Source organism: Notolabrus celidotus, chromosome 6, assembly GCF_009762535.1.
Source record: "Notolabrus celidotus isolate fNotCel1 chromosome 6, fNotCel1.pri, whole genome shotgun sequence".
NCBI classification, from domain to species: Eukaryota; Metazoa; Chordata; class Actinopteri; order Labriformes; family Labridae; genus Notolabrus; species Notolabrus celidotus.
Window position 1 is genome coordinate 36,688,465 of NC_048277.1, and position 24,114 is coordinate 36,712,578.

Here is a 24,114-nt window from a genome sequence, read left to right on the forward strand (position 1 = left end):
TAGTGCATTTACTTTTTTATTCTCCATACGTCACTGGCCTGATTTGCACAATCTATCCAGGACTTCAGCCCGCGGTCGAAACACAGACAACAATGGGGGCACAGGAACCTTTTAGTTCAGGGGAAAGTAGTTCTGGGGGCTAAAAGACCCTGGAACTCTTGGTGGAAATGCACCTTTATAGGGAACATCTCTAACTACCCAAACATAGGCCAACTATGATTATAAGAAGACCCACGTTTCAAGACCAAATCTTGTTTCTAATTAAAGATATTTTAAATTGTAGTAAATAAACTGTAGAAAAGTCAAACAAATCACTCAGTGTGAATCTTTGCTGTAGAAAAAATAAAGCAACTCTTTCTTCAGCTTCCTATCAATCATCTGGTCTGACACCTACCCCCTTGCAGCACTTAGAGGCATTCAAAATTACCATAAAGAAGTGGTCAGTCTTGATGATGATGATGTTGTTTGCTTCAGCAGGTCATAAAGAGGCCTCACTGTTGATTTCAGACTGTTTTATAACCAGCTAAAGGAGCTTTGACCTGCATTTGTATTTGTGTATATGCTGATGATATGATTCTATTCACCTGCAGCTGGCAGAGCGATAACTCCAGATACTGACGGTGATAATCTCATCACTGTGGAGGAGTGCAGCTGAGGTTTTAGCTTTGAGTAATGTTCCTTTTTTTAAATAAAAACATATTCTTAGTTTAAAATAAATCTTGTTTTGACTTCTCTGAGGCAGCTTAAAGTTCTCCTTGGATTTCAGGGTTCAGGTGAGGATCTTCCTGGCAGTTTGAATCCAGATTTGGGGGCTTAGACGGGACCTGGACTCAGAGCAGCGTCTCCGTCCGTCTGATCTTCTTGGCGTCTTTGCTGCTGGCAGTAAGACGATCACACAGAGCCGATCGCAGACTGCTGAGGGTGAGTGTGGCCTGTTTCGAGGGATTGTGGGTGAGATTTACAGGCAGGTCAGTTGGAAGCTGTTGATTTAATTGAAAACGATGTTCAGAGGAGGCGGACGGACTCCTCCGGCTGTTGGTTAGAGCAGATCAAAGCTGCAGTTTGTCTGTAGAAATGTTTCTGTCAGAATGTATCTCTGCTGAAATATAAACACTGACTGTCTGCGAGACGCTGCACAGGAAGCTGTCTCTTGAACTTAAGGTTACCAAAACCACACTATCACATTTAAACCTTTATTTTAAAACCTAATTGATCCATGTAGATTATTTTGGGGCTTTTCATGCCTTTATTGAAATGATAGGAAACTGGGATAGAGTGGGAATGACACTCAGCAGGAGCCATGAGTCAAAGTGGATCACTGCTTTGGGGACTCTACTTTTTTACCACTGGGGTTAGTGATTGATTGGTCCATGTTTAATTTTAACAGACAGCTGACGGCCAATCAGACTGCAGAATGATCTGTTGCTGGGGCTAAAGTGTCATAACAGTTTGTGTCAGCTAAAAACAACAACAAAGATATCAAAATAAAGGCTTTTTTGAAATCATTATTGTGAATTATCATGATGTTAATAAATCAGTGACTCATGGTCTTTTTTATGGCATGAAAAGTAAGAAATCACTCATAAAATGTCCTTTGAATCAGCAATGACATCGTTCAGTGTGTTTTAGAAAGTTGAAAATACAATTCTACTGAGTCCACTATTTTAAAATCTAAAAGAAACAAGTAAAAAACGTAAACTCGATCAGAGGGTTAGGGTCAGAGTTAACATCTGAACTTAGTTATTAGCGGTTTTAAGCAGTTCAGTCAGGACCACTTTCGTCAAAGATTCAAATATTTGCACGCAACAAATTATATTTGGCATGCCTGATGTGGGGAGAGCACACCTCCCCTTTCTGCCATGTTTATATGAAATGCTGATGCAGGGAGAACAGCAGCAAAGACCCCCAGGTACAGGACACAGCAAGCATCAGGGAACATGCCCTTGTGGAATGCCAACGCCTGTGGTGGGGGAGAGCACACCTCCCCTCTCTTTCATGTGCATACGTGAGAAGCCAAGGCAGGGAGAGCATCAGCAAAGAACAGAGCGGGCATCAGTGACAATACATACTGTATGACACAGCAGGAAGGAGGAGCTGGGGTGGAGGAGGGTCGTAAAGAGGTTTGCAGGGAGAGCAGGAAGAGAAGGCAGGCTGAAGAAGTTTAAATAGAACGCACATTTTGATATTTGTTAATCGGCTGAGCTGTCCACTCTTACATGTTCAAGTCTCTGCTGATAATTAAGCACGAATAAAGATGCAACATCTGGTGAAATTTAAAAACTGAGCTCATGACTTTCAAACCTTTCACAGTGATTAAAGTCTGCTTTATGCTGCAACAACACTCAAAGTCTGCTTGCGTTCATGCATAACTTACCATCTTATGCATCTTATGTATAAACACAGTCATGAAAGCACCCTCATTGTGTGACCCTTCGATCACACCTCAAACAGACTCTGACGCCCTTCAAACTCTGTCACGTGACTGCACCGCCACATTAAACCAACACGTCAGAGGACCGTATGCAGAGATGTCGCCCGAGGGGAGCCTGTGGCGTCATTTTGAAGCCTTAGGCCGCTGACCGAGCTGATGGTGTTGATGAAATCAGAATATCAACAGGCTTACACATTTAAAAACACCCTATAGTCCGGTCTGAGATCAGATACCGTCTCTGATCCTTTCAACAACACCCTCTTTGTTGTCTTCATCTCTCACCTTGTGTCCGGACTGAGAATATTGAGCTGAGACTGATAACGTGCGGTGTTTTCTTTCACAGCAGAAGAAGAAGAAAGAGGCTCTATTCTCCTTATAACAAGTCATTGTAGCTTCCAATAGACTTTCTCGGTGTTAATATTGATTTTGTAGGTCTTAATCAATATTTCTCAGCCCTTAAAAACTGTGCAGTTCACCTGTTTGAGGTTCCCAAGAAAAGGACTTCTTAATGAAGAAGCTTGGCTGTGTTGAGTGAGCGCTCTCTCTTTGAAACTTAAACTTCTTCGGGCGATTCTTTAAACTTTAAACATTTTTCATCCTGCAGGCTGAGCTCCACTCTCTCTCTCTCTCTGTGTCTCTGAATGAAATGAAACCAGGATGAACATCAATTATATAATGAAACACGCTGTAATTGAGGGCGTAGCTCATTATGCCACATTAGTCTGATATAAATAGTGAGCTATTAGCACTAATTTATTAGAAATCTGCCTCTTATTAAAGAACTTGAACCCTCATTATCTGCTGAGGCTCCTCGGTCCCTAAACTGCTGAGAAACAATCTGACATTCATAATGAGACGCTTTGTTAGAAAGTCTGAGTCTACCTGGTTTCTCTGCTGTTTGACGGAGACGCTGTGTTTTAGTATTTCCACATGAAAGCTGAGTTTCTGTGTGATATTCCCAGGATACCTTGCAGGACAGTTTCCATTTAATAACATTACTCTCCGTTAATTCCCTGAGTCACCCTCCGATGGCAACAAGCTACAAGGACTGTACAGGGACTGGAAATGACTGTCTCACAGCCTCATTGTATGATTGGCAGAGTGCTTCAGGGTCTTTTCTTTTGGGGAAACTTTGCACCTTAAACAGGTGAAGGAAGCTTGAGGAAAAACACATTGATGCAAAGACTATTTAACTAGAACCATAGCTCTAGAAAGGGCAATTCATCATGTTTTCTCCACTAGAGCGGCAACCTAGAGCCACATTGTCTTGTTTTCTCCATTAGCAGGGGATCCTTGAGGATCATGTATCATATTTCCTCTATTTGAAGAGTTCATCGATGTGTCAGGCACCAAGTCTGATCCATTGCAAGGTATCCTAAAGGGGATAATGTAGAGTTTTCTCCAACAAAAGAAGAGTCTTTGAGAATTATGAATTACATTTTCTCTACCAACAGAGAGAAGATGTTATCTAAATGTAATAGATGGTCATGCCTTACATTTTAACTCTGAAAGAACTCTGATGGACATTTCATGATGTTTTCTCCGCTAGAGTGGCAACCTGTCTTGTTTTCTCCATTAGCAGGGGATCCTTGAGGGCAAGTTATCATATTTTCTCTATTTGAAGAGCTCATCAATGGGTCAGGCACCAAGTCTGATCCATTGTAAGGTATCCAATATAATAATGTTCAGTTTTCTCCAACACATTTTTTTTTCTAGTGTTATGAGATTTGTTTTCTCCACCAATAGAGAGAATATGTTATCTTAATGTATTAGATGGTCATGCCTTGCATTTTCATTCTGAAGGTACTCTGATGGACACTTCATCATGTTTTCTCCACTAGTGAGGCGACCTAGAGCCGCTTTGTCTTGTTTTCTCCAATGGCAGAGGATCCTTGAGGACAATGTATCATATTTTCTCTATTAGAAGTCCTCATTAATGGTTCAGGTATCAAGTCTGATAAATGATAAGGCATCCAAGGGGTTGAGTTTTCTCCAACAAAAGAAGGACTCCTTGAGAGTTATGAATAAGGCTTTCTTCACTGAAAGATAAAAGATGTTGTGTCATTCTATTTTCTCCACCTGAGGTACACTTAAGAGGGTCATTCATTATATTTTTTACTCTGAAGAAACTCTGATGGACACTTCATCGTGTTTTCTCCACTAGAGAGGAAACCTAGTCTTGTTTTCTCCACTAGCAGAAAATTCTCAAGGACAATGTAACATATTTTCTCTATTTCAAGTGATCTAAAGTGGGTCAGGCATGAGTCTGATCAATGTTAAGGCATCCTTTAGGGGATACTTTTGAGTTTTTTCCAACAAAAGAAGAGTCTTTGAGAATTATGAATTACATTTTCTCCACCAACAGAGAGAAGATGTTATCTAAATGTAATAGATGGTCATGCCTTACATTTTAACTCTGAAAGAACTCTGATGGGCATTTCAGGATGTTTTCTCCGCTAGAGTGGCAACCTGTCTTGTTTTCTCCATTAGCAGGGGATCCTTGAGGGCAATGTATCATATTTTCTCTATTTGAAGAGCTCATCAATGGGTCAGGCACCAAGTCTGATCCATTGTAAGGTATCCAATATAATAATGTTCAGTTTTCTCCAACACATTTTTTTTTTCTAGTGTTATGAGATTCGTTTTCTCCACCAATAGAGAGAATATGTTATCTTAATGTATTAGATGGTCATGCCTTGCATTTTCACTCTGAAGGTACTCGGATGGACACTTCATCATGTTTTCTCCACTAGTGAGGCGACCTAGAGCCGCTTTGTCTTGTTTTCTCCAATGGCAGAGGATCCTTGAGGACAATGTATCATATTTTCTCTATTAGAAGTCCTCATTAATGGTTCAGGTATCAAGTCTGATAAACGATAAGGCATCCAAGGGGTTCAGTTTTCTCCAACAAAAGAAAGACTCCTTGAGAGTTATGAATAAGGCTTTCTTCACTGAAAGATAAAAGATGTTGTGTCATTCTATTTTCTCCACCTGAGGTACACCTAAGAGGGTCATTCATTATATCTTTTACTCTGAAGGAACTCTGATGGACACTTCATCGTGTTTTCTCCACTAGAGAGGAAACCTAGTCTCGTTTTCTCCACTAGCAGATAATTCTCAAGGACAATGTAACATATTTTCTCTATTTCAAGTGATCGAAAGTGGGTCAGGCATGAGTCTGATCAATGTTAAGGCATCCTTTAGGGGATCATTTTGAGTTTTCTCCAACAAAAAACGATTCCTTGATAGTTATAAATTCTGTTTTCTCCACCAAAAGAGAAAATATGTAATTTTATTTTTCCCCTCCTGAAGTAAACCTAAGAAGGTCATTCATTACAAACTTTTGGTGGACACTTCCACATATTTCCTCCACTAGAGCAACAACCTAGAGCCACATTATCTTGTTTTCTCTGCTGGAAGGGTGATGTATCATGATTTCTCTACTTGAAGTGATCAATAGTGGGTCAGGCATCAAGTCTGATCGATGGTAAGGCCTCCAAGGGGCTAATGTTGAGTTTTCTCCAACAAAAGAAGGATTCCTTGAGAGTTTTGAAATATTTTTTCTCCACTGGAAGAAAGAGGATGCAATTTCACTTTATGTTCTGCTCCTGAGGAACACCATATAGGGTCAAGCATTACATTTTTTACTCTGAAGGATCTCTGTCGGACACTTCTTCACGTTTTCTCCACTGGATGTGCACCTTATAGGGCCAGGAATTATGTTTTGTCAAACAGACGGGCTATCAAGATGAAACATAATCCTATTTATGCCATAATCTATTTATTTAAGGCTTTTCGGGTTCATTTTCTCCACTGAAAGTAATAAAAGACTTTATCTCATATTTAGTCCACATATTTTGGACCAGCTTTTGTCATGCTGCTATAGGCCTAGACTGCCGGGGGAACTTGCACACTGACACACTGGGATCCTAGCTCACCCCCTTCCCCCCAACCCCCTCATCACTTACTTTAACTCTGCCTGTCCCATTAAAGTTACTAACCATAGACCTTTCTGGAGTCCCTGAGCTCCATTGTCTCGTAGATTCCTCTGAGCTGCCGTAGACGTCCTCCTGCTGTGGACGTGCTGGACTCCAGCGGCAACAGCTTCTACGACTCGTCTGGATTAAGGTGGGGTCAGACTGAGTCTTACCCTGTCTTGAAGTTGGGTCTCTGTTCATAATTTAACATAGAGTGGTCTAGACCTCCTATGTTTGTAAAAGCGTCTTGAGATAACGTTTGTTGTGATTTGGCGCTTTACAAATAAAGATTGATTGATTGATTGATTGATATTTTGGGAGTGCACCTCAAAGGGACATTTATTAAGTTTTCTCCACATGAATTTCACCCCTACACCACATTTCTCCACTACAAGGGCACCAAAAAGGCAATTTCATCATAATCCATCTACTAGTTGCACCTTAAAGGGAAATGCATCTTGTTTTCTCCACTGAAACAAAATCTTAGAGGTCACAGTGGAAGAGCACCACGGGCATTTTGAGTGTTTTCTCCACTGTAGGTTCACCTCACATAAAGGACATGTTGTCATGTTTTCTCCACTAGAAGGAAATTGTATTTCTACTGAACTAAACGAGACATTTTGTCCCATTTTTTCCAATAGAACTACAAAATATTGGATTTTCTCCACTGGAACTATCTCTGTAAAGGCGATGGGTATAGTTTTTCTTGATGACGGGCAGTCTAGATATCGCTTTGATGAAGATTCCCCTCTTATTCGTCATGTTTTCTCCACTAGGAAGAAGGTGTTTAAGGACAACTTGTTTCATTGTGCTCAGAAATCATCCTTATGATGAAGCATTCTGTATTAAATCTGCTTTTCTCTCACCAAAGTTTACTTACACAAAATAAAAGTAACACAAACATAATGCAAAAATTAAAATGACGCTTTAGATTGCTGAATTATTTGTGTAGTTTTTCCTCATCTTCAACAGTGAGACAGGTGAAAAGAGGACACGTGGGGATTTATTCTGACGGCCAAAGTTTTCTTGAAACTTCTGTTAAACTGACTTTTATTGGTTTTCTTCTTCCATCAACTCCAACACCCAGGTGCTCTATACCTGTTCTGCCATTTCCATCCTACTGAAGGAGAACCCAGGCCTGAGTGTAAGATAATAAAGCCCCGAGTACAGTGGAGGAAGAACCATTTGAGAGGAGGCTAAAGGATCTGTGCACACATAAACCCTCTGCAGAAAGGAGATTTAATGTCAAACTGTAGTTGTTGATGATGTTTAAAGCTGCTCGACATCAGACAGATGTTCTTTTCTGACATCCTCACTCTGCTCTTTCATTTCTCCAGGGCTTTTTTTCCCCAGTGGTCCTTTTTTGAGCAGGATGGCTCATCTGTCATCTGCTCCACCTGCGTCAGAACAATAATATCCCTGCCAGGTGTGATGGACAGCTGAGGCGGCGCGCTGACAGCAGCGTGGTGTCCGGACACAGATTGAAGGTGGGGACCGACGTCCAGAATCCCATCAGGAGTCTGTTCACAAGGACGCCTGAGCCGCCTGGAGACGCCGCGTCCTCCACCTGCAATAAAACACCTCCGCCCTCCAAACGTTCCTTCAAGGCCGCGGCCGTGATTGCAGCGCTCATTCTGTCACAAGGAACAGTCGAGATTCGTCCACACTGTGATTTATTGGATCAAAGAGTTTCTCTCCCACTATAAAATGTAATGTCGCCTCGCAGAGAGTGACGGCTGAGAGGAGCAAAGTCAGAAAACATGGCTTCCTTTTCCTCAACTCCTCAACAACTTTTAATACTCGGTGTTTAAAGACGACACCAACAATCTGAGCTGGACTGTGCCTGTGTTTCAAGAAGCTCTTATAAGAAATTAGCTCCAGTAACTCCAGTGACACAACACAGTTACTGTGGTGGATAAAGTAGTCCCAGCATCATCCCTCCCAGACTCTTAAGGTGCATTTCGACCAGAAGTTCCCGGGACTTTTAACCCCAAGAACTATTCATTCAGGAACTAAATGGTTCCTGTGGCTCCATTGTTGTCTGCGTTTCGACCAGGGGCTGAAGTCCCAGGAAGATTATGCAAATCAGGCCAGTGACGCACTTCACCGCCAGACCAGTAGGGGGCAGTAGACAAAGACCAAGGCCATTCAACAAAGATGACGCCATAGAAGGAAACAGACAGGCCAGAATCGTCACATGCGACATCACAGTTAGCCTGTTAGCATGAAGGAGAGTCCTCTTGTGCTGTTTTTGTGTTTGATTGCAGATCGATTTACTGACTCAATACTTGAAACGAGACAAGCATGATTAGCCGACCCTTTTCAACACGGCTTGAAAAACCCTGGCAGAGATCGACCGGTGATACAATTTAAAGAGCGACCGTGTTAACTGGAGACATTCAGCCGGATGCATCCCTCATAAACGTCTTTAGACGATCATTAAATATCTGATGAGGATATTATGAAATCTTCATAAAAACTAAACTAGTTTGCATTCCCAGGAACTCCCTCTGTGTTTCAACAGCTGTGTAAACTCCACAAACACTGACACGTTCAGCTGAAGGTCTCCAGTTTACAGGGTCACTCTTCAGACTGGAACACCGGGAGCTGACAGAGACGCATTCACACTATCAGGCTCAGAGAAGATGTTATTGTGGACGGAGGGGGAAATAAAAACCCTGCAGGTAATCTACCAATCAGAATAGTTCAGCATTGCAGGCCATGCCCCCTAAAGTTCCTGAACCTTTGAAAAGTAGTACCCACAAGCAGTGGCTTTTTAGGGGGAGATGAATTACCCAAGAACTCAACCCTGGTTCCTGCTGTTGAAACAACCATTGGTTCCTAGTTCCTGGGGAAATTTACTGCTGTCGAAATACACATAGTTCCTCAAATGATCCCTAGTTCCTGGGGAAATTTACTGCTGTCGAAATACGCATAGTTCCTCAAATGATCCCTAGTTCCTGGGGAAATTTACTGCTGTCTAAATACGCATAGTTCCTCAAAAGGTCCCTAGTTCCTGGTGAAATTAACGGCTGTCGAAATATGCATAGTTCCTCAAATGATCCCTAGTTCCTGGTGAAATGTACTGCTGTCGAAACACGCATAGTTCCTCAAATGATCCCTAGTTCCTGGTGAAATGTACTGCTGTCGAAACACGCATAGTTCCTCAAATGATCCCTAGTTCCTGGTGAAATTGACTGCTGTCGAAACACGCATAGTTCCTCAAAAGGTCCAAAGTTCCTGGTGAAATTAACCGCTGTCGAAATACGCATAGTTCCTCAAAAGGTCCCTAGTTCCTGGTGAGATTTACTGCTGTCGAAATACACATATTTCCTCAAAAGGTCCATAGTTCATGGTGAAATTAACGGCTGTCGAAATACACATAGTTCCTCAAAAGGTCCCTAGTTCCTTGTGAAATTTACTGCTGTCGAAACACGCATAGTTCCTCAAAAGGTCCATAGTTCCTGGTGAAATTTACTGCTGTCGAAATACGCATAGTTCCTTAAATGGTCCCTAGTTCTTGTGGAAAGTTCCTGCGGTGGAAAAGCACCTATCGTCCTAGATGTAGGATGTAAATTTAGGGGCATCGTGTATTTAGATTCAGCGTCATGTTATAGCTGGAGACAGACGTGTGGAGCATCACGCTCTACATGTAAAAACACTTGGAGAGGCCAGGTTCATGAAAACAAGCCTGCGTTTCAGCAGTCAGATGAATGAGTGTTTGAAAACAGATTAGAGATGTCACTGCTGCTACATGCTTCACACACAAACCAGCAAACCCTCAAACCGTCTGTCAGAGTCCATTATTCAATCTGACATTTCCCATGACGTTTCTGTGTGATCGCTGACACGCAGGACGTGTTCGGCTCGCAGCGCACACGCACACACAAAACCCTGACACAGAAACACAAACCAACTCCACCAGGGAGACCACTCTAGATCAAGGTTTTTATTTCTCAGTGTGAACTCTCTGAGAATTATAGAAATCTCCAGTCATTATCAAGATGATTAATATTCACATCAGCTCCATGTCCTTCATTAGAGGGACAAACCTGATCACACTGATCTTCACCTTGCTGTGTGTGACAGTGCAGATAGAGATTGGATGTCTCACTCCGCTGAAGTAATGAGCTCATTCCAGTTGACAGACTCACCTCAGACTCTCACTGGTTTAATAATAAATATTGATCCATCCGCTGAGAAATCTCAAACTCCTTCTGTCTGCTCAAAGTTCACCCAAACTTTTCAGCAAACGCTGAAATATTATTATTTTTTAATTGGTGTTGGTCGACTTCCTGTTAGACTGGATGTGTGGTGACTCTATATCAGACCAACACATGAACACATGATGGCTGTCTAACATGAGTCTGGTCCTGCTGGAGGTTTCTGCCTGTTAAAAGGAAGTTTTTCCTCACCACTGTAACTAGCTAAATACTGCGATGTGCAATGCTCATGACGGATTAAGGTTTGATTGATTGACTGGACCAAATCTGACATGGTTTCACTTAATATGCTTGACAGTAAACCCAGTCTAAGCTCATCTAATCCAAGTGTTTGTTGTCTTTAAACTCGACCTATCCTCTGTCAACCAAACCCAGCCTGGTCTACACCCAGTCTACAAGACTAGAATTGACCTTTATTGATAGTAAACTAAGTCTTATCTGGTGTAATCCTGGTTTTTTATCTTACTTAGACCCATTGCTCCACAGTCTGCCGTGGTCCAATCACAGTCTACTAGGCCTCCTCTGATCCAAAGTGATCTTAATCTCTCATTAACCGAGTGTAATCAATCAATCAATCAATCAATCTTTATTTGTATAGCGCCAAATCACAACAAACGTTATCTCAAGACGCTTTTACAAACAGAGCAGGTCTAGACCACTCTATGTTAAATTATGAACAGAGACCCAACTTCAAGACTCAGTCTGACCCCACCTTAATCCATCATGAGCATTGCACCTCGCAGTATTTAGCTAGTTACAGTGGCGAGGCAGAGACCTCCAGCAGGACCAGACTCATGTTAGACAGCCATCATGCCTCGACCGAGTTGGGTCTGGAAAGACAGATAGAGGGGAGTAAGAGAGAGAGGTGATAGTGATGAGACGAGTCGTAGAAGCTGTTGCCGCTGGAGTCATGCACGTCCGGATCAGCTGGAGTCCAGATCGTCCGCAGCAGGAGGACGTCTACGGCAGCTCAGAGGAATCTACGAGACAAGGGAGTTCAGGGACTCCAGAAAGGTCTATGGTTAGTAACTTTAATGGGACAGGCAGAGTTAAAGTAAGTGATGAAGGGGTTGGGGGGAAGGGGGTGAGCTAGGATCCCAGTGTGTCAGTGTGCCAGTTCCCCCGGCAGTCTAGGCCTATAGCAGCATGACAAAAGCTGGTCCAAGCCTGATCCAGCTCTAACTATAATCTGGTTTGAACTAAGTCTAAAACAGTCTTAACCCAGCTAGTCTTCTGTTAAACCCAGTTTCATGTTGTCTAAACCGAGTCTGTCCTGGTTTAATCCCAGTATTTGTCTTTAACGGTCTAGTTTGATGTCATCAGATTTTAACTAAAGTGTAATCCCACCAAAACCCAGTTGAAGAAGATCTAAAACCAGTCTACCCAGGTCCAAAGCAGTCCCAGTTTGTCTAAATCAGTGTGCACATCTTGTTGTTGGCATATTAATGTTAGTAATTAGCTCATTTTGCCACGACAGGGCCTCCCAGAGTCATGACCTGGATTCTAAAACCTTGTGATTCAGCCTCTGCAGCCACTCCAGATCTGGGGTTGATCATTCTCGGGGGTTCGCACTGAGACGTGCTGGGAAAGTCCTGAAAACAGAGAGATGATGAGAAAAGTGGCTCCTGTGAATCGATACGTGACCCATCAGCGAGCCTCTTCCATCACGCTATGACTTATCGATCAGCGCTGCGGTGGGACCCTGCAGACATCAGCGGCTGTAATTGAGCTCCGGAGGGTTCACGAGAGTCTGTGCAGCGTATCCTCAGAGAGACTGCACCAATCAGGTCCACGTCGACTCAGTCAGTGACTTACACACAGATACTCACCTGGTCACAGCAAACACAGAAACGCTGCAGGTTGGTGTTTGTGGAGAAAATGACCGAGTCCTGCAAAAATACAGAGATTGGTCTGTTGATAGAAGCTGCTGTTGGAAAATTTGACATGAGAAGATGGATTTTTCCAGTGCATCGGTTTCTATCACATTATCTTTGCATCACTTTGATTATAATGAACATTTCCTCTTGGTTTCATGCCTTTTGCACCAACCTCAGCCTTTTGTGGTGCATGGATATCCACAACACACAAACCTATACCATGAAAAACAATGTAAGCTGTTTCAACACCCTTGTCAAGTGAAACTAAACCAACCAATCGGAACCTCTGAAATTGGCTGTGCATTTTCCATTTTGTTTAATTTGTAGAAATAAAATAAAAGAATATTTTTCCTGTTACTGTCAAATTCCAGAAAACAAGTTGTATTCAGCAACATGCAACATCTATGCAGCTGTGTAGCTCCCTCTCCCTCTTTCCAACCCCAACACCGTGGCCGTGACTTCACCCCTCGCCCCCAGCTTGTCGCCCCTCTGCCCCCGTTATGGTAATATTGGTTCCTTTGTGTTCAACTGCTTGAGATGCCCCCACCTCCTGCTTTCTCACCAAGATACCAGGTCCTTTTGTGTTTTAAATTGTGATGTCTGGATCCCTTAAACCTCTTGCCTGGATACAAAACCCTGTCCCGGTGCCAATACCTGCAGCAGACAAAGGGGTGTGGAGCATACCTTAGGGGGGCGTTCCTCAGGTGTAAATGTTTAGGTCTCCCCATGTTTAGGGGTCTTTCTTCATTTGGACTGCTCGTGTGTTGATTGACCTCTTCTTTGCAAAGAAAATAAAAACCTTGTCGGCCGGCCACTAGTAGCAGAAAACTTCCACAACATCCCTCACCCCTGACATAAGCGGTTCAATCCACAGAAAGTAGTCCAGCACATCCCCCCTCTGCCAGTTGACACTGTGGAAAAAACGTTAGTGTGGTATTGAGAGTGGGGAAATAATGACAGTTCAGTACGACAACTCACGTTCACTTAAGATAAAGTTTATTGCAGCATACAGTATTGTGTTTGGCGTATGGGCTCCGAACCTCATTACTCAGCATACATTATTTAAATGCATACATTTAGGAGCAATGAGATAGGACTAACCCCCCTCGGAGCCCGCAGGTGGATGCCGGGGAGGAGGTGGGTACAAAGTTTGCACACAGCACTGAGCAGGACAGCAGGAGCACTTGCAAAGCAGAGGCAGAGACAGAGACGGGGAGACATGCAGCTTAAATAGACCGCCAAATGAGGATGTTGAGATCAGCTGATAGGGAGGATGATGACGTGTCAGTATGACTGAGCGCAGCTCGAGTTGCCTGCCTGAACTAGCTTGCAGGCGGCGCTCCATTTAGCGGGCGCAGGTCTGAGAGCGGCCTGAGGAGCTACTGGACCCAAAAACCATCTCTGAGAGGGAAAAGTGGAGCAACATCTCCAGAGCATCCCGAAGCTGCTGATCTCTACAAAGTCACTGAAACCAGAAGAGGTAGCGGTTGTTAGTTACAAAAGTTAAGTTACAAAAAGTTGTAAAAAGTTACTAACCATAGACCTTTCTGGAGTCCCTGAGCTCCCTTGTCTCGTAGGTTCCTCTGGATCTCTGCTGCTGTGGACGTGCCAGACTCCAGCTGCTACAACTACTACTATCCGTCTCCCCACTATCATCTCTCTCTCTCTCTCTTCATCTCCCTCTATCCCTCTCTCCAACACGGTCTCAGCAGATGTGTGTCTAACATGAGTCTGGTCCTGCTGGAGGTTTCTGCCTGTTAAAGGAAGTTTGTCCTTGCCACTGTAACTTGCTAAATGCTGCAAAGTGCTCTGCTCATGGTGGATTAAGATGAGATCAGACTGAGTCCTGTCTGTAAGATGGGACTGGATCTGATCCGGTCTTGATGTTGGATCTTTGTTAATAATAGAACATAGAGTACGGTCTAGACCTGCTCTGTTTGGAAAGAGTCTGAGGATGACATTTGTTGGGATTTGGCGCTTTATAAATAAAGATTGATTGATGGCCGATCCGCCCCCTCCACTGCTCATTTGTGGTTTTTGACCTAAGAGTCTTTTTGATCCACACGGTTTATTGACCTAACGTGAACCTTCTAGACCTAAAGATGGAGAACAACTGTCAAAAAGTGGCGCTGCAAGACTGGTCGACCTCGCCATCTTCTGGGTAATGTTCCTCATTCTTTCTACATTTAACACCTGAGTATCGGCATCAAGATGCACTCAACAGCTCTGCTGCAGGAACGATTCCAATTTTAAGCCTAAAAAAAACATATTGCTTAGCCTACCCATTTAGCATGCTAACAGAAGCTAACTTTTTTTGCCACAGTGTCAACAAGCAAAATTGAAAAGTGTTGGACTCCTCTCACTGGGTTGATTTTACATGATGTGTTTGATGTGATTGGCCCCTGGAGTCATTGGCCAGGGGTTTAGACCAATCAGAATCAAGTATTTATCAGAGCTGGGTGATTAGTATGAAATGTGTGTGTGTGTGTGTGTGTGTGTGTGTGTGTGTGTGTGTGTGTGTGGTCTCCTGAGGTTTCTTCTGAAGTCTGAAGTATTTATTCTAACATTCCCCGTCATTGTTGCTTTAATTAGCGACCCTAAGATTTTTGGTCGTAGCCATGCTAGCTGGTTTCAACTGTATCCTGTCTTAATGCTATGCTAAGCTAACTGTTAGCCAGAAGGATGGTTTTGCCACGAAGAGGAAAAAATATTTAAAAGAAGCAGCTGTAGATGTTTTATGAACTCACTGAAGAGAAACAATGGTTGAAATGTTAAATGTGTGATGAGATTTTAACTGTTGGTGTGATCATCATCTGGAAAGAAAAAATAACATCTCTTGAGACACACTCCCTGTGACCCCCTCGTCTCTTCTAGGCAGGTTTTACAGTCTGCTGTTGAACATCTTATGCTGGTTATTACACTGTGCTGCATTTTAGTGCCTGCTGGGACAAACGCCCGCTGCAGCAGACACCCATAAATCCCACACTACCAGTCGAATTAATGCCCCCTCCATAAAAGTGATGTGTTTCCTGCTCCTGACTGGACGACGAGGGCCGTAAATATCAGCAGCCGCTGTCGGCTGATCGCTTCATCCAAGACGGTGAGGATGGAGAGGAGGAGGAGGAGGAGGAAACACGAGCACAAGGACGAAATCTAACAAAGAGGCCCGGATATCAGATTCACTGCTGTGCTAGCACTTTTTATTTTCTGCCTTTATTTACCTCGCATTTATATTTCATTCTTAGATACGACAGTCTGCTTCAAGAGACAGAAGAAACAATGTAATAGTATATTTCTTAGAGCACTGTTTGTGATCTCTCAGCTGTCTCTGTTCTCTTTCAGCCATGAACATCAACTATTTCTTTTTTATAAGTAAGTTATGTTTTTGGGCGTTGTTGCCTTTATTGACAGAACAGCTGAAGAGAGACAGTATATGTGGGGAGTGGAGAGAGGGGGAGGATATGAAGGAAATGGTCAACTGGCCGGGGGTCGAACCAGCGTCCTCTGCGACAATGACTGTAGGCGCTTAGACCGTTAGGCCACCAGCGCCCCTACATCAGCTATCTTTAACTAATTCATCTTGTATTATCCTGACCTTGGTGATGAAAGGAAGGGTGTTCACATCAGCGTCCTGCTCACCCTCTCAGGATTCTAATTTACATAATTAACTGTACATCATCCCAAACTTATTACCCGGCTTTCTTACTGATCTTCCGGTTGTGTAAGATACTTGATTCTGATTGGTCAAAAACTTGACGACGGTTATTAACTTTCACTAACATGAGCAACACCAGAGGCAAACTGATCACACGTCATGTCAAAAGAGTTTTCAGACCCCTCTAGCGACTCTTTTTCAAAAAAGCAACTAGCAACAAATCTAGCGCCTCCCCTACTCAACAAGCAGTGGATGCTGCTGTGAGTCCCTCCTAGCTGCATTCAGAGCAGGAGGCGTTCACCCTTCAGCATCCAGACTGCACATGTATCACGCATGTACGAAGACACAGCTGGCTGATCCCGCCTACTGTCTCTTTTTGGTCCATTTTGGTTGTTAATGTAGATTATATACAATAAACATGTAGAAAATGTTATGGTTGAAATTTTTTTTACTTTGATTTGTTGTAGGCTCCTCAGTGTCGTTATAAACATATTTAGGGTGTTTTTGAACCTCTTTTTGTCTCCCCCTCAATGTTACACGTCTGTCCTGCAGCGACCATAACAATTCAAATTATGCAAATTAAGTGATGACGTCATTTAGCGACTTTTAGGACAGCCAATAGCTACTTTCCACACTGAGGAGTTGGCAACACTGTTTACATTTGCCTCGTTTATTTTTTTATTTATTTTTAAAGTTATATTTTTGGCCTTTTTGCCTTTATTAGATAGGACAGCTGAAGAGAGACAGGAAATGTGGGGAGTGGAGAGACGGGGAGGACATGCAGCAAGTGGTCGACCAGCATCCTCTCCGTCGATGACTGTAGCCTCTATAAGTGGGGCGCTTAGACCGCTAAGCCACCAGCGCCCCTACATCAGCTATCTTTAACTAATTCATCTTGTATTATCCTGACCTTGGTGATGAAAGGAAGGGTGTTCACATCAGCGTCCTGCTCACCCTGTCAGGATTCTAATTTGCATAATTAACTGTACATCATCCCAACCTTATTACCCGGCTTTCTTACTGATCTCCTGGTTGTGTAAGATGCTTGATTCTGATTGGTCAAAAACCCTTTGACAACGGTTATTAACTTTCACTAACATGAGCAACACCAGAGGCAAACTGATTACAATTAATATCAAAAGAATTTTCAGACCCCTTTAGCGACAAATCTACTGACTTTTTCTGGTGTTAATGGAGACTTTTAGAGACTGATGTGAAAGCATGTATCGTTCTTACTCTACTCAACGAGCAGTGGATGCTGCTGTGAGTCCCTCTTAGCTGCATTCAGAGCAGGAGGCGTTAGACAGCCATCATGCCTCGACCGAGTTGGGTCTGGAAAGACAGATAGAGGGGAGTAAGAGAGAGAAGTGATGAGACGAGTCGTAGAAGCTGTTGCCGCTGGAGTCCAGATCGTCCGCAGCAGGAGGACGTCTACAGCAGCTCAGAGGAATCTACGAGACAATGGTGCTCAGGGACTCCAGAAAGGTCTATGGTTAGTAACTTTAATGGGACAGGCAGAGTTAAAGTAAGTGATGAGGGGGTTGGGGGGAAGGGGGTGAGCTAGGATCCCAGTGTGTCAGTGTGTCAGTTCCCCCGGCAGTCTAGGCCTATAGCAGCATGACAAAAGCTGGTCCAAGCCTGATCCAGCTCTAACTATAAGCTTTATCAAAAAGGAAAGTTTGAAGCCTACTCTTAAAAGTAGAGAGGGTGTCTGCCTCCCGGACCCTGACTGGTAGATGATTCCAGAGGAGAGGGAATTGAACCGGCGACCCCCACGACGAGGACGGTATAGCTTCTGTACGTGGGCCGCTTAGACCGCTAGGCCACCAGTGCCCCCGCCTGCTTTTAAAGGTGTGTGAACCGCAGAGCTCAGAGAAGAAGGAGAGCTGAATGAGGACAGTTTCATGTCAAATCGACCATAACGGGCAGATAAGAATTCATCGCTGTGGAATCACTGTGGCTGTTTTCTATAAACTGTATACATAAATCACTCAAATCAATGAAATATGTTTTAATCAATATCTTTTGGCAACATGTTTGAATCTTAGTAAGCTGCCAAGTTTTGTCTTGCCCTGTCAGGATTCCATCCATCCATCCATTATCTTGACCGCTTATCCCGTTGGGGGTCACGGGGGGCTGGAGCCTATCCCAGCTGGCTTCGGGCGGAAGGCAGGGTACACCCTGGACAGGTCGCCAACCAATCACAGACAACCATTCATGCACACACTCACACCTACGGGCAATTTAGAGTGATCAATCAACCTGAGCATGTTTTTGGATTGTGGGAGGAAGCCTGAGTACCCAGAGAGAACCCACGCATGCACGGGGAGAACATGCAAACTCCACACATACGGTGTTCATATTAGGACATCCTCAGGTCTCAGAGTGAGGTGTCAGACCTCAGATGAAAAAGCATCATGTCTTCGGAAAAGCTCCGTCATATCTCCGGAAAACCTTCATCATGTGTCAGTTTTCGGATGAAACGGCCTCAGACCAAACGGCCTCAGACCAAACGGCTTCTGACCTCAGACCAAACGCCTTCCGACCAAACGGCCTCAGACCAAGCGGCTTCAGACCAAACGCCTTCAGAATAAAACTGCTCCAGACCAAACGGCCTCAGACCAAACGGCTTCAGACCAAACGCCTTCAGAATAAAACTGCTCCAGACCAAACGGCCTCAGACCAAACGGCTTCAGAATAAACGGACTCAAACCACACGGCTTCAGAATAAACGGACTCAAACCAAACGGCTTCAGAATAAACGGACTCAAACCAAACGGCTTCAGAATAAACGGACTCAAACCAAACGGCTTCAGAATAAATGGAGTCAGACTAAACAGAGTCAGAACAAAAGGGTTGAGACAAAACGGTTTCAGAAATAAATTAATCATTTTATTTTGAAGGGGACACGTCATTAATCTAATAGCGGGACCATAGGGCGTGACAAAAAACGTCATCAACATGCGACCACTACAACAGGTACTGGCCCGGGAAAGTGGACACGGCGCTACAGAGAAGAAATAGAAAAAGAAGAAGAAGAAAAAGAAGAAAAAGAAGAGGAAGAAGAGGAAGAAGAAGAAGAAAGTGGACACGAAAGTAAGTTTTAGCATTATTTCTTTTGATTATGTTGAAAAAAGTAAACCAAGTTTACTTTACACACTAATTTTTACCATATGTAACTTTTATATTAGGCTAATATTATTATGTGTGGCTTATTTGCTAGCTTCAGCAGTAGCAATCCGTAAAAACAAATTAAAGGAGAAAACATTTGGTCTGCTGCAAACGTCAGCCACGTATATTTGTTAAAGTAAGGCTATAAGACCATTAAAGCATTTTAAAAGCGTACCTACTTAAGTAAATTTAATTTGGGGGGATTTTAATTTGATATTCAACAAGTTGGTCTAAAATAATCTGCCTACGTTGATTGTGTGACTTCATAACATGAACCGAAATGGTACTAACCATCCTGCAACCCACACTGCATACATTACGATGGATATTATTTTAAATAATGGTACCGTTTCCTTATTTACTGATGAGTAGCTCCAGAGTTATAGCCCTGATACATTTTCAAATCATATGATGCAGAGAAGCCTGTTGTTTGTGGATTGCTACTAATTGCACAGTACATTTCATTTGTAAGTCTGGCCCTATTAATATGCAATAACATTTTGCTTGTTTTCCTTTTTGCAGACAACTGTCAAAGATGTCAGCAGAGAGAGGGAGTGAAAGGAGTATCCTCAATAATCAATATATTAACGATGACCAACTATGACTTACTATTTGGAGTTATCTTTTCTGCAGCTTGGTTTTTGTGAACAGGGTTATCGAGCAGTGTAAAATCAAGTAACCTTATTGCAGAAATATGACGAGTACTGACAAGTCCTTCTGAATGTGAAATGTGACACGAGTGAGAATTACTCAAGTACAAGTCAAATGACTAATGTATGAAATACCTAGAGTAACAATAAAAAGTAATCCTTTTAAGGGTACTAAAATATAGAATACATGTGTTTTACTTATCATAGTTATGGTATTGCTCTGTTTGTGGATGATATCAATTTAATTCACATAACAGGTTTGGTTAGTGGGGGTGGTGGAGAAAGCACCAGTAGTTTCAATAGACTGATAGTGTTCAATCTGAAAATAGTATCCATTTAAATTTTTTGATATTAAGATTTGACACTTCAATGTTTTCTGACAACCTTACAAGCTAATATGAGGGTTAATTTTCCTATGGTATCGGTACCAATTTCTGTTGAAGGGTGCTCCATACCTCTTGATCTTACACTACTCCTATGTGAGTGCATTGTAGAATTTTTACCATGCAAATGTCTTTACCCCCACAGGCTAGCTTTATAGTATCAGTGCAGGAGTTAGAAGTTCAGTCAACCTATGGTTGTCACACTTAACTTTTCAGATGCAATGATACAACTGCTATTCAACAATGGTTTTAAACAGAGGGAAATCAGCAGTATGCTGGCTTCATTTGGACATAAAATCAGGTAGGCCCATATTTTGAAAGTTAATATTGCTGTATTAGATACCATTGATATGACACATCTTTGATATACACATTGTTTTATAATAACAGTAGTCTGTTGCTTGTGTACAGGACACAATGTATGTTTTTAATGAGGAAAGTCTGTATTGTGTTTGGCTTGTGGCCTTATAGTGAGAGACACCTGAGAAGAGTGTTACAACTATTAGGGTTGAGGCGAAGAAGCCACCAGCGACCTATCACTGAAATACAAAATGCTGTGGAGGTAAGTCTCGAAACATGTATAGAAAATAAGGGAAAGATACTAGCATATTGTATGTTTTTGTTGTAACCTGTTTTGCATGTTATTTTCAGAAATATTGAACACTTGCAAGTTGCTCTTTTTGTTCATGCAGTGTACGTCATTCAATTTTACATGGTTCACTATGTTGTATAATATGTTAATTTCCAGAGTGAGATAAGACACTGTTCACCTGAACAAGGCATCAGGGCGATGCTAAGGCGGGTTCGGGATGTTCGAGGAGTAAGGCCATGCTACAGGTTAGTTCCTATACTTTGCTAATAATGTTCAAGTACTGTCTCCCTTTAGTTTAGAGTTAAATTTTTCATCCACTGTTATGTAGAGATGATGTTGCTAAAGTAATGAGGGATCTGGATGCAAGTGGTCTTCAGAGAAGATCTCCTGGCAAGAAGAAAATCCAACGCAGGAACTACATCAGCTGTGGTCCAAATGACACTTGGCACATTGATGGTACAAATTTTGTCTTCATAATTAAAGCAATGAACTCTCAGAGATTGCAACTGTAATACTTACAAATGCATATTGTTCCACACAGGCAATGACAAACTCAAGTTCTTTGGTATGTGGATACATCTCGGGATTGATGGGTATGTATATAGAAAACATTTTTGAATAGTCTTTGCAATCTGATAATGTAAATTATTTGAAATTAATTTTGTGTGAAGATGAAATGTGGATGAATATTTTGTCACACAATTTCCAAGTAGACTTTCAGTGAAAATCAGGCTTTAACTACATGCGCCACAAAGATGTTTCAATCACATTATATTTGCGTGGATATGTGCACCTTTTCTGTCTTGGTTTAGGTTCTCTAGGAAGGTTCTCTGGCTGAAGGTTGGCACTTCCAACCGCAAGCAAAGATTTGTGGCAAGATATTTCTATGATGCTGTTCAGGAACACGGTGGTATGCACTGTATCGTTATTACTTTGTTGGAATTCTTATTATATAGGTTGTGACTGAAGGGTTACATTTTTGCAACATTAGAATGTTTTTGTGTGGTCGTACTGAAACTGTTAGCAACATCAAATATTATCTTGCTCAGGCTGTCCCCAGTTGATTCGATCCGACAGAGGAAAGGAGAACCTTGTTGTTGGTCAAATGCAGATGGCATTTCACATGCGGGAGTTGGGGAACCAGGCATGGAAGTGCTTCAGAATGGGGACATCGGTGCACAACCAGGCAAGTTTTTAAGTTTTTTCACAAGTATTTTTAGACCAGCACTGATGGCTTTAAAAAAAAAAGTAATGTCATTTTCTTTTGTTGTTCAGAGAGCTGAATGCTTCAACAGCATTTTAAAGAGGACATGGATAAAGAAATGGCTGACAACATTTGAGGTACCAAAGCAAATGTTTTAACAACACAGAAAAATTAATAAGAACAACATCTTTCAAAATGTTGTAATATTTTGCTTGGTTTATTATAAACACCACTTTGATTTGAAAAGGTCCTTAAACACCAATAATATTTATGTATTCATTGATTGATTTATTTATTCATTCATTCGTTCATTAACGACTTCACATTTGTATCAATTTTTCATTTGTTTGTGATTAATTAATTAATGTCCTTTTTATATAATTGATTTTCAAATTAATGATATTTTGGGGTACTACAAAATGATAAAGGATCACGCATATGAATATATTAACTCAACATGACCCCCATCAAACAAGTCTGCAATGCAACACTCGAATCATGTCTGAGCCTGAGAACAAAGAAAGATGAATTTATAATCCTCTTTCTGTTCACAACTCAGGACTTTGTAGCTTCTCACTAAATCTGTATTATCTGAATTTCCTTTTCCCTCCTCCCCTGTTCATATCATTTAGACATTTACTGTTACTGTATTTTACTATGTGAGATCTGTCACGTTATTGCAGCTGACAACATGCTGCTTCCTGTTATAGCCCTTTCAAAGTAAATGTTTTTGGACAATGAAACATGAAGGGAGTTTTAATGTGAATTTTATTTTCCGAAATGAAATGCTAATCATTGAAGTAGCTTAACTATGAATAGCAGCACACCTTGATTTTCTAGTGACTTGGCCTCATATGAGATCGCTTGATCCATTAACTCAACTTGCCTTGGAATTCTAAGTGTTCTAGCTTTTAAGGATCTATCCAATCCCCAACTGTAGTCTCAACAACATAAATTAAATGTGTGTAGATTTAGAGTTTGTTTACTGATGTAATTTCAACACTTGCAACTTCTGTCTTTTTCAAAATCACACACTTAGGCCATGATGGAGTCTGGCATCCTTGAACTCGACAACCCTGTACACATGTAAGAGACGGTTCTTTCACATGACAATGCCTCAGTATCTCTAAATATTCAACCAAACAATGTTCAGATTGCTAACATGTCTCTAACAGATGTATTTACAAGAATTATTTTTTTTTTTTTCCTCCATAGCAATTGTTTGCAGTACACGCACCTACTACTTTTCCAGGAAGAACTGGAAACTGAGCGGGCTCTGTGGAACACCCACGACATCCGTAAACAACGCCATGCACCAGGCCCATTTGGGAAGCCAGACCTTCTGTACACCTCACCACCTCCTGGTATGTAATTTGCAACAGGTTGATTACTTTGCCTTGCTTAGTTCTAAAGGAACAGTAAGGGGAAAATTAAATTTACCTTTCATCTTTAACTTAAATCATTGTAGAGCTTTGAGAACGGCTTTATGTACCTATACACAATTTTTCTTCCCAACTGCAGGTTTTGCAGAAATGCTGTACACAGTGGACACAGATCTTCTCGACCATGCAAAAGACATTATCAGTGAGAAAGATGAACCATCGATGGTGGCAAACTCGGAATTCAGAGAAATGTGCCAGATCATCTTAGGGAAAAGTCAGTTTCCACGTACAGTAGAGGGCTGCCTTGCTGCATACCTTATGGTAGTGAAGGAACTCACCACTGCCATGACTAGGAACACGCTTCCCACACCCTCTACATTTGCAGAGGCAAATGAAATGTACAAGTTTTTGAACAGTGGAAATATTTAAGTGGAGTGACTGGTTCTTTAGGAAAATAAAAAGTATGCAAATAAGTCTTAGAACATCTTTATTTTGTACTGTAAGTTGGACATGCATTGTTAATGAAAAATTAAATTTTACCTTGATTTAAAGTAGAACACAAAAAATGC

The 24,114-nt window shown here is 42.0% G+C and overlaps 1 protein-coding gene and 1 long non-coding RNA gene across 2 annotated transcripts; both read left to right on the top strand.

Annotated features, from left to right (window-relative positions):
- Positions 1-760: 760 nt before the first annotated feature.
- LOC117814976 lies at positions 761-8,003 on the top strand. Its single transcript, XR_004631674.1, has 2 exons — positions 761-921; positions 7,746-8,003. It is a non-coding gene; the product is annotated as an uncharacterized LOC117814976 (long non-coding RNA).
- A 10,947-nt stretch (positions 8,004-18,950) lies between these two features.
- On the top strand, positions 18,951-24,018 carry LOC117813717. The gene is made up of 13 exons (XM_034684720.1): positions 18,951-19,259; positions 19,857-19,897; positions 20,584-20,668; positions 20,839-20,929; positions 21,116-21,204; positions 21,288-21,415; positions 21,501-21,552; positions 21,772-21,869; positions 22,009-22,145; positions 22,235-22,300; positions 23,203-23,249; positions 23,379-23,527; positions 23,685-24,018. Exons 2-13 carry the CDS (start codon positions 19,870-19,872, stop codon positions 23,972-23,974), a joined length of 1,260 nt encoding a protein of 419 aa, XP_034540611.1. The 5' UTR covers positions 18,951-19,259; positions 19,857-19,869; the 3' UTR covers positions 23,975-24,018.
- Positions 24,019-24,114: the final 96 nt, after the last annotated feature.

Bases quoted from the DNA above. Each gene is read 5' to 3' on its own strand.
- LOC117813717 (XM_034684720.1), top strand. From the start codon at position 19,870: ATGTCAGCAGAGAGAGGGAGTGAAAGGA. The intron at 20,930-21,115 runs GTAAGTCTCGAA...GTTAATTTCCAG, and splicing joins AAATACAAAATGCTGTGGAG to AGTGAGATAAGACACTGTTC. The intron at 21,870-22,008 runs GTATGCACTGTA...TATCTTGCTCAG, and splicing joins TGCTGTTCAGGAACACGGTG to GCTGTCCCCAGTTGATTCGA.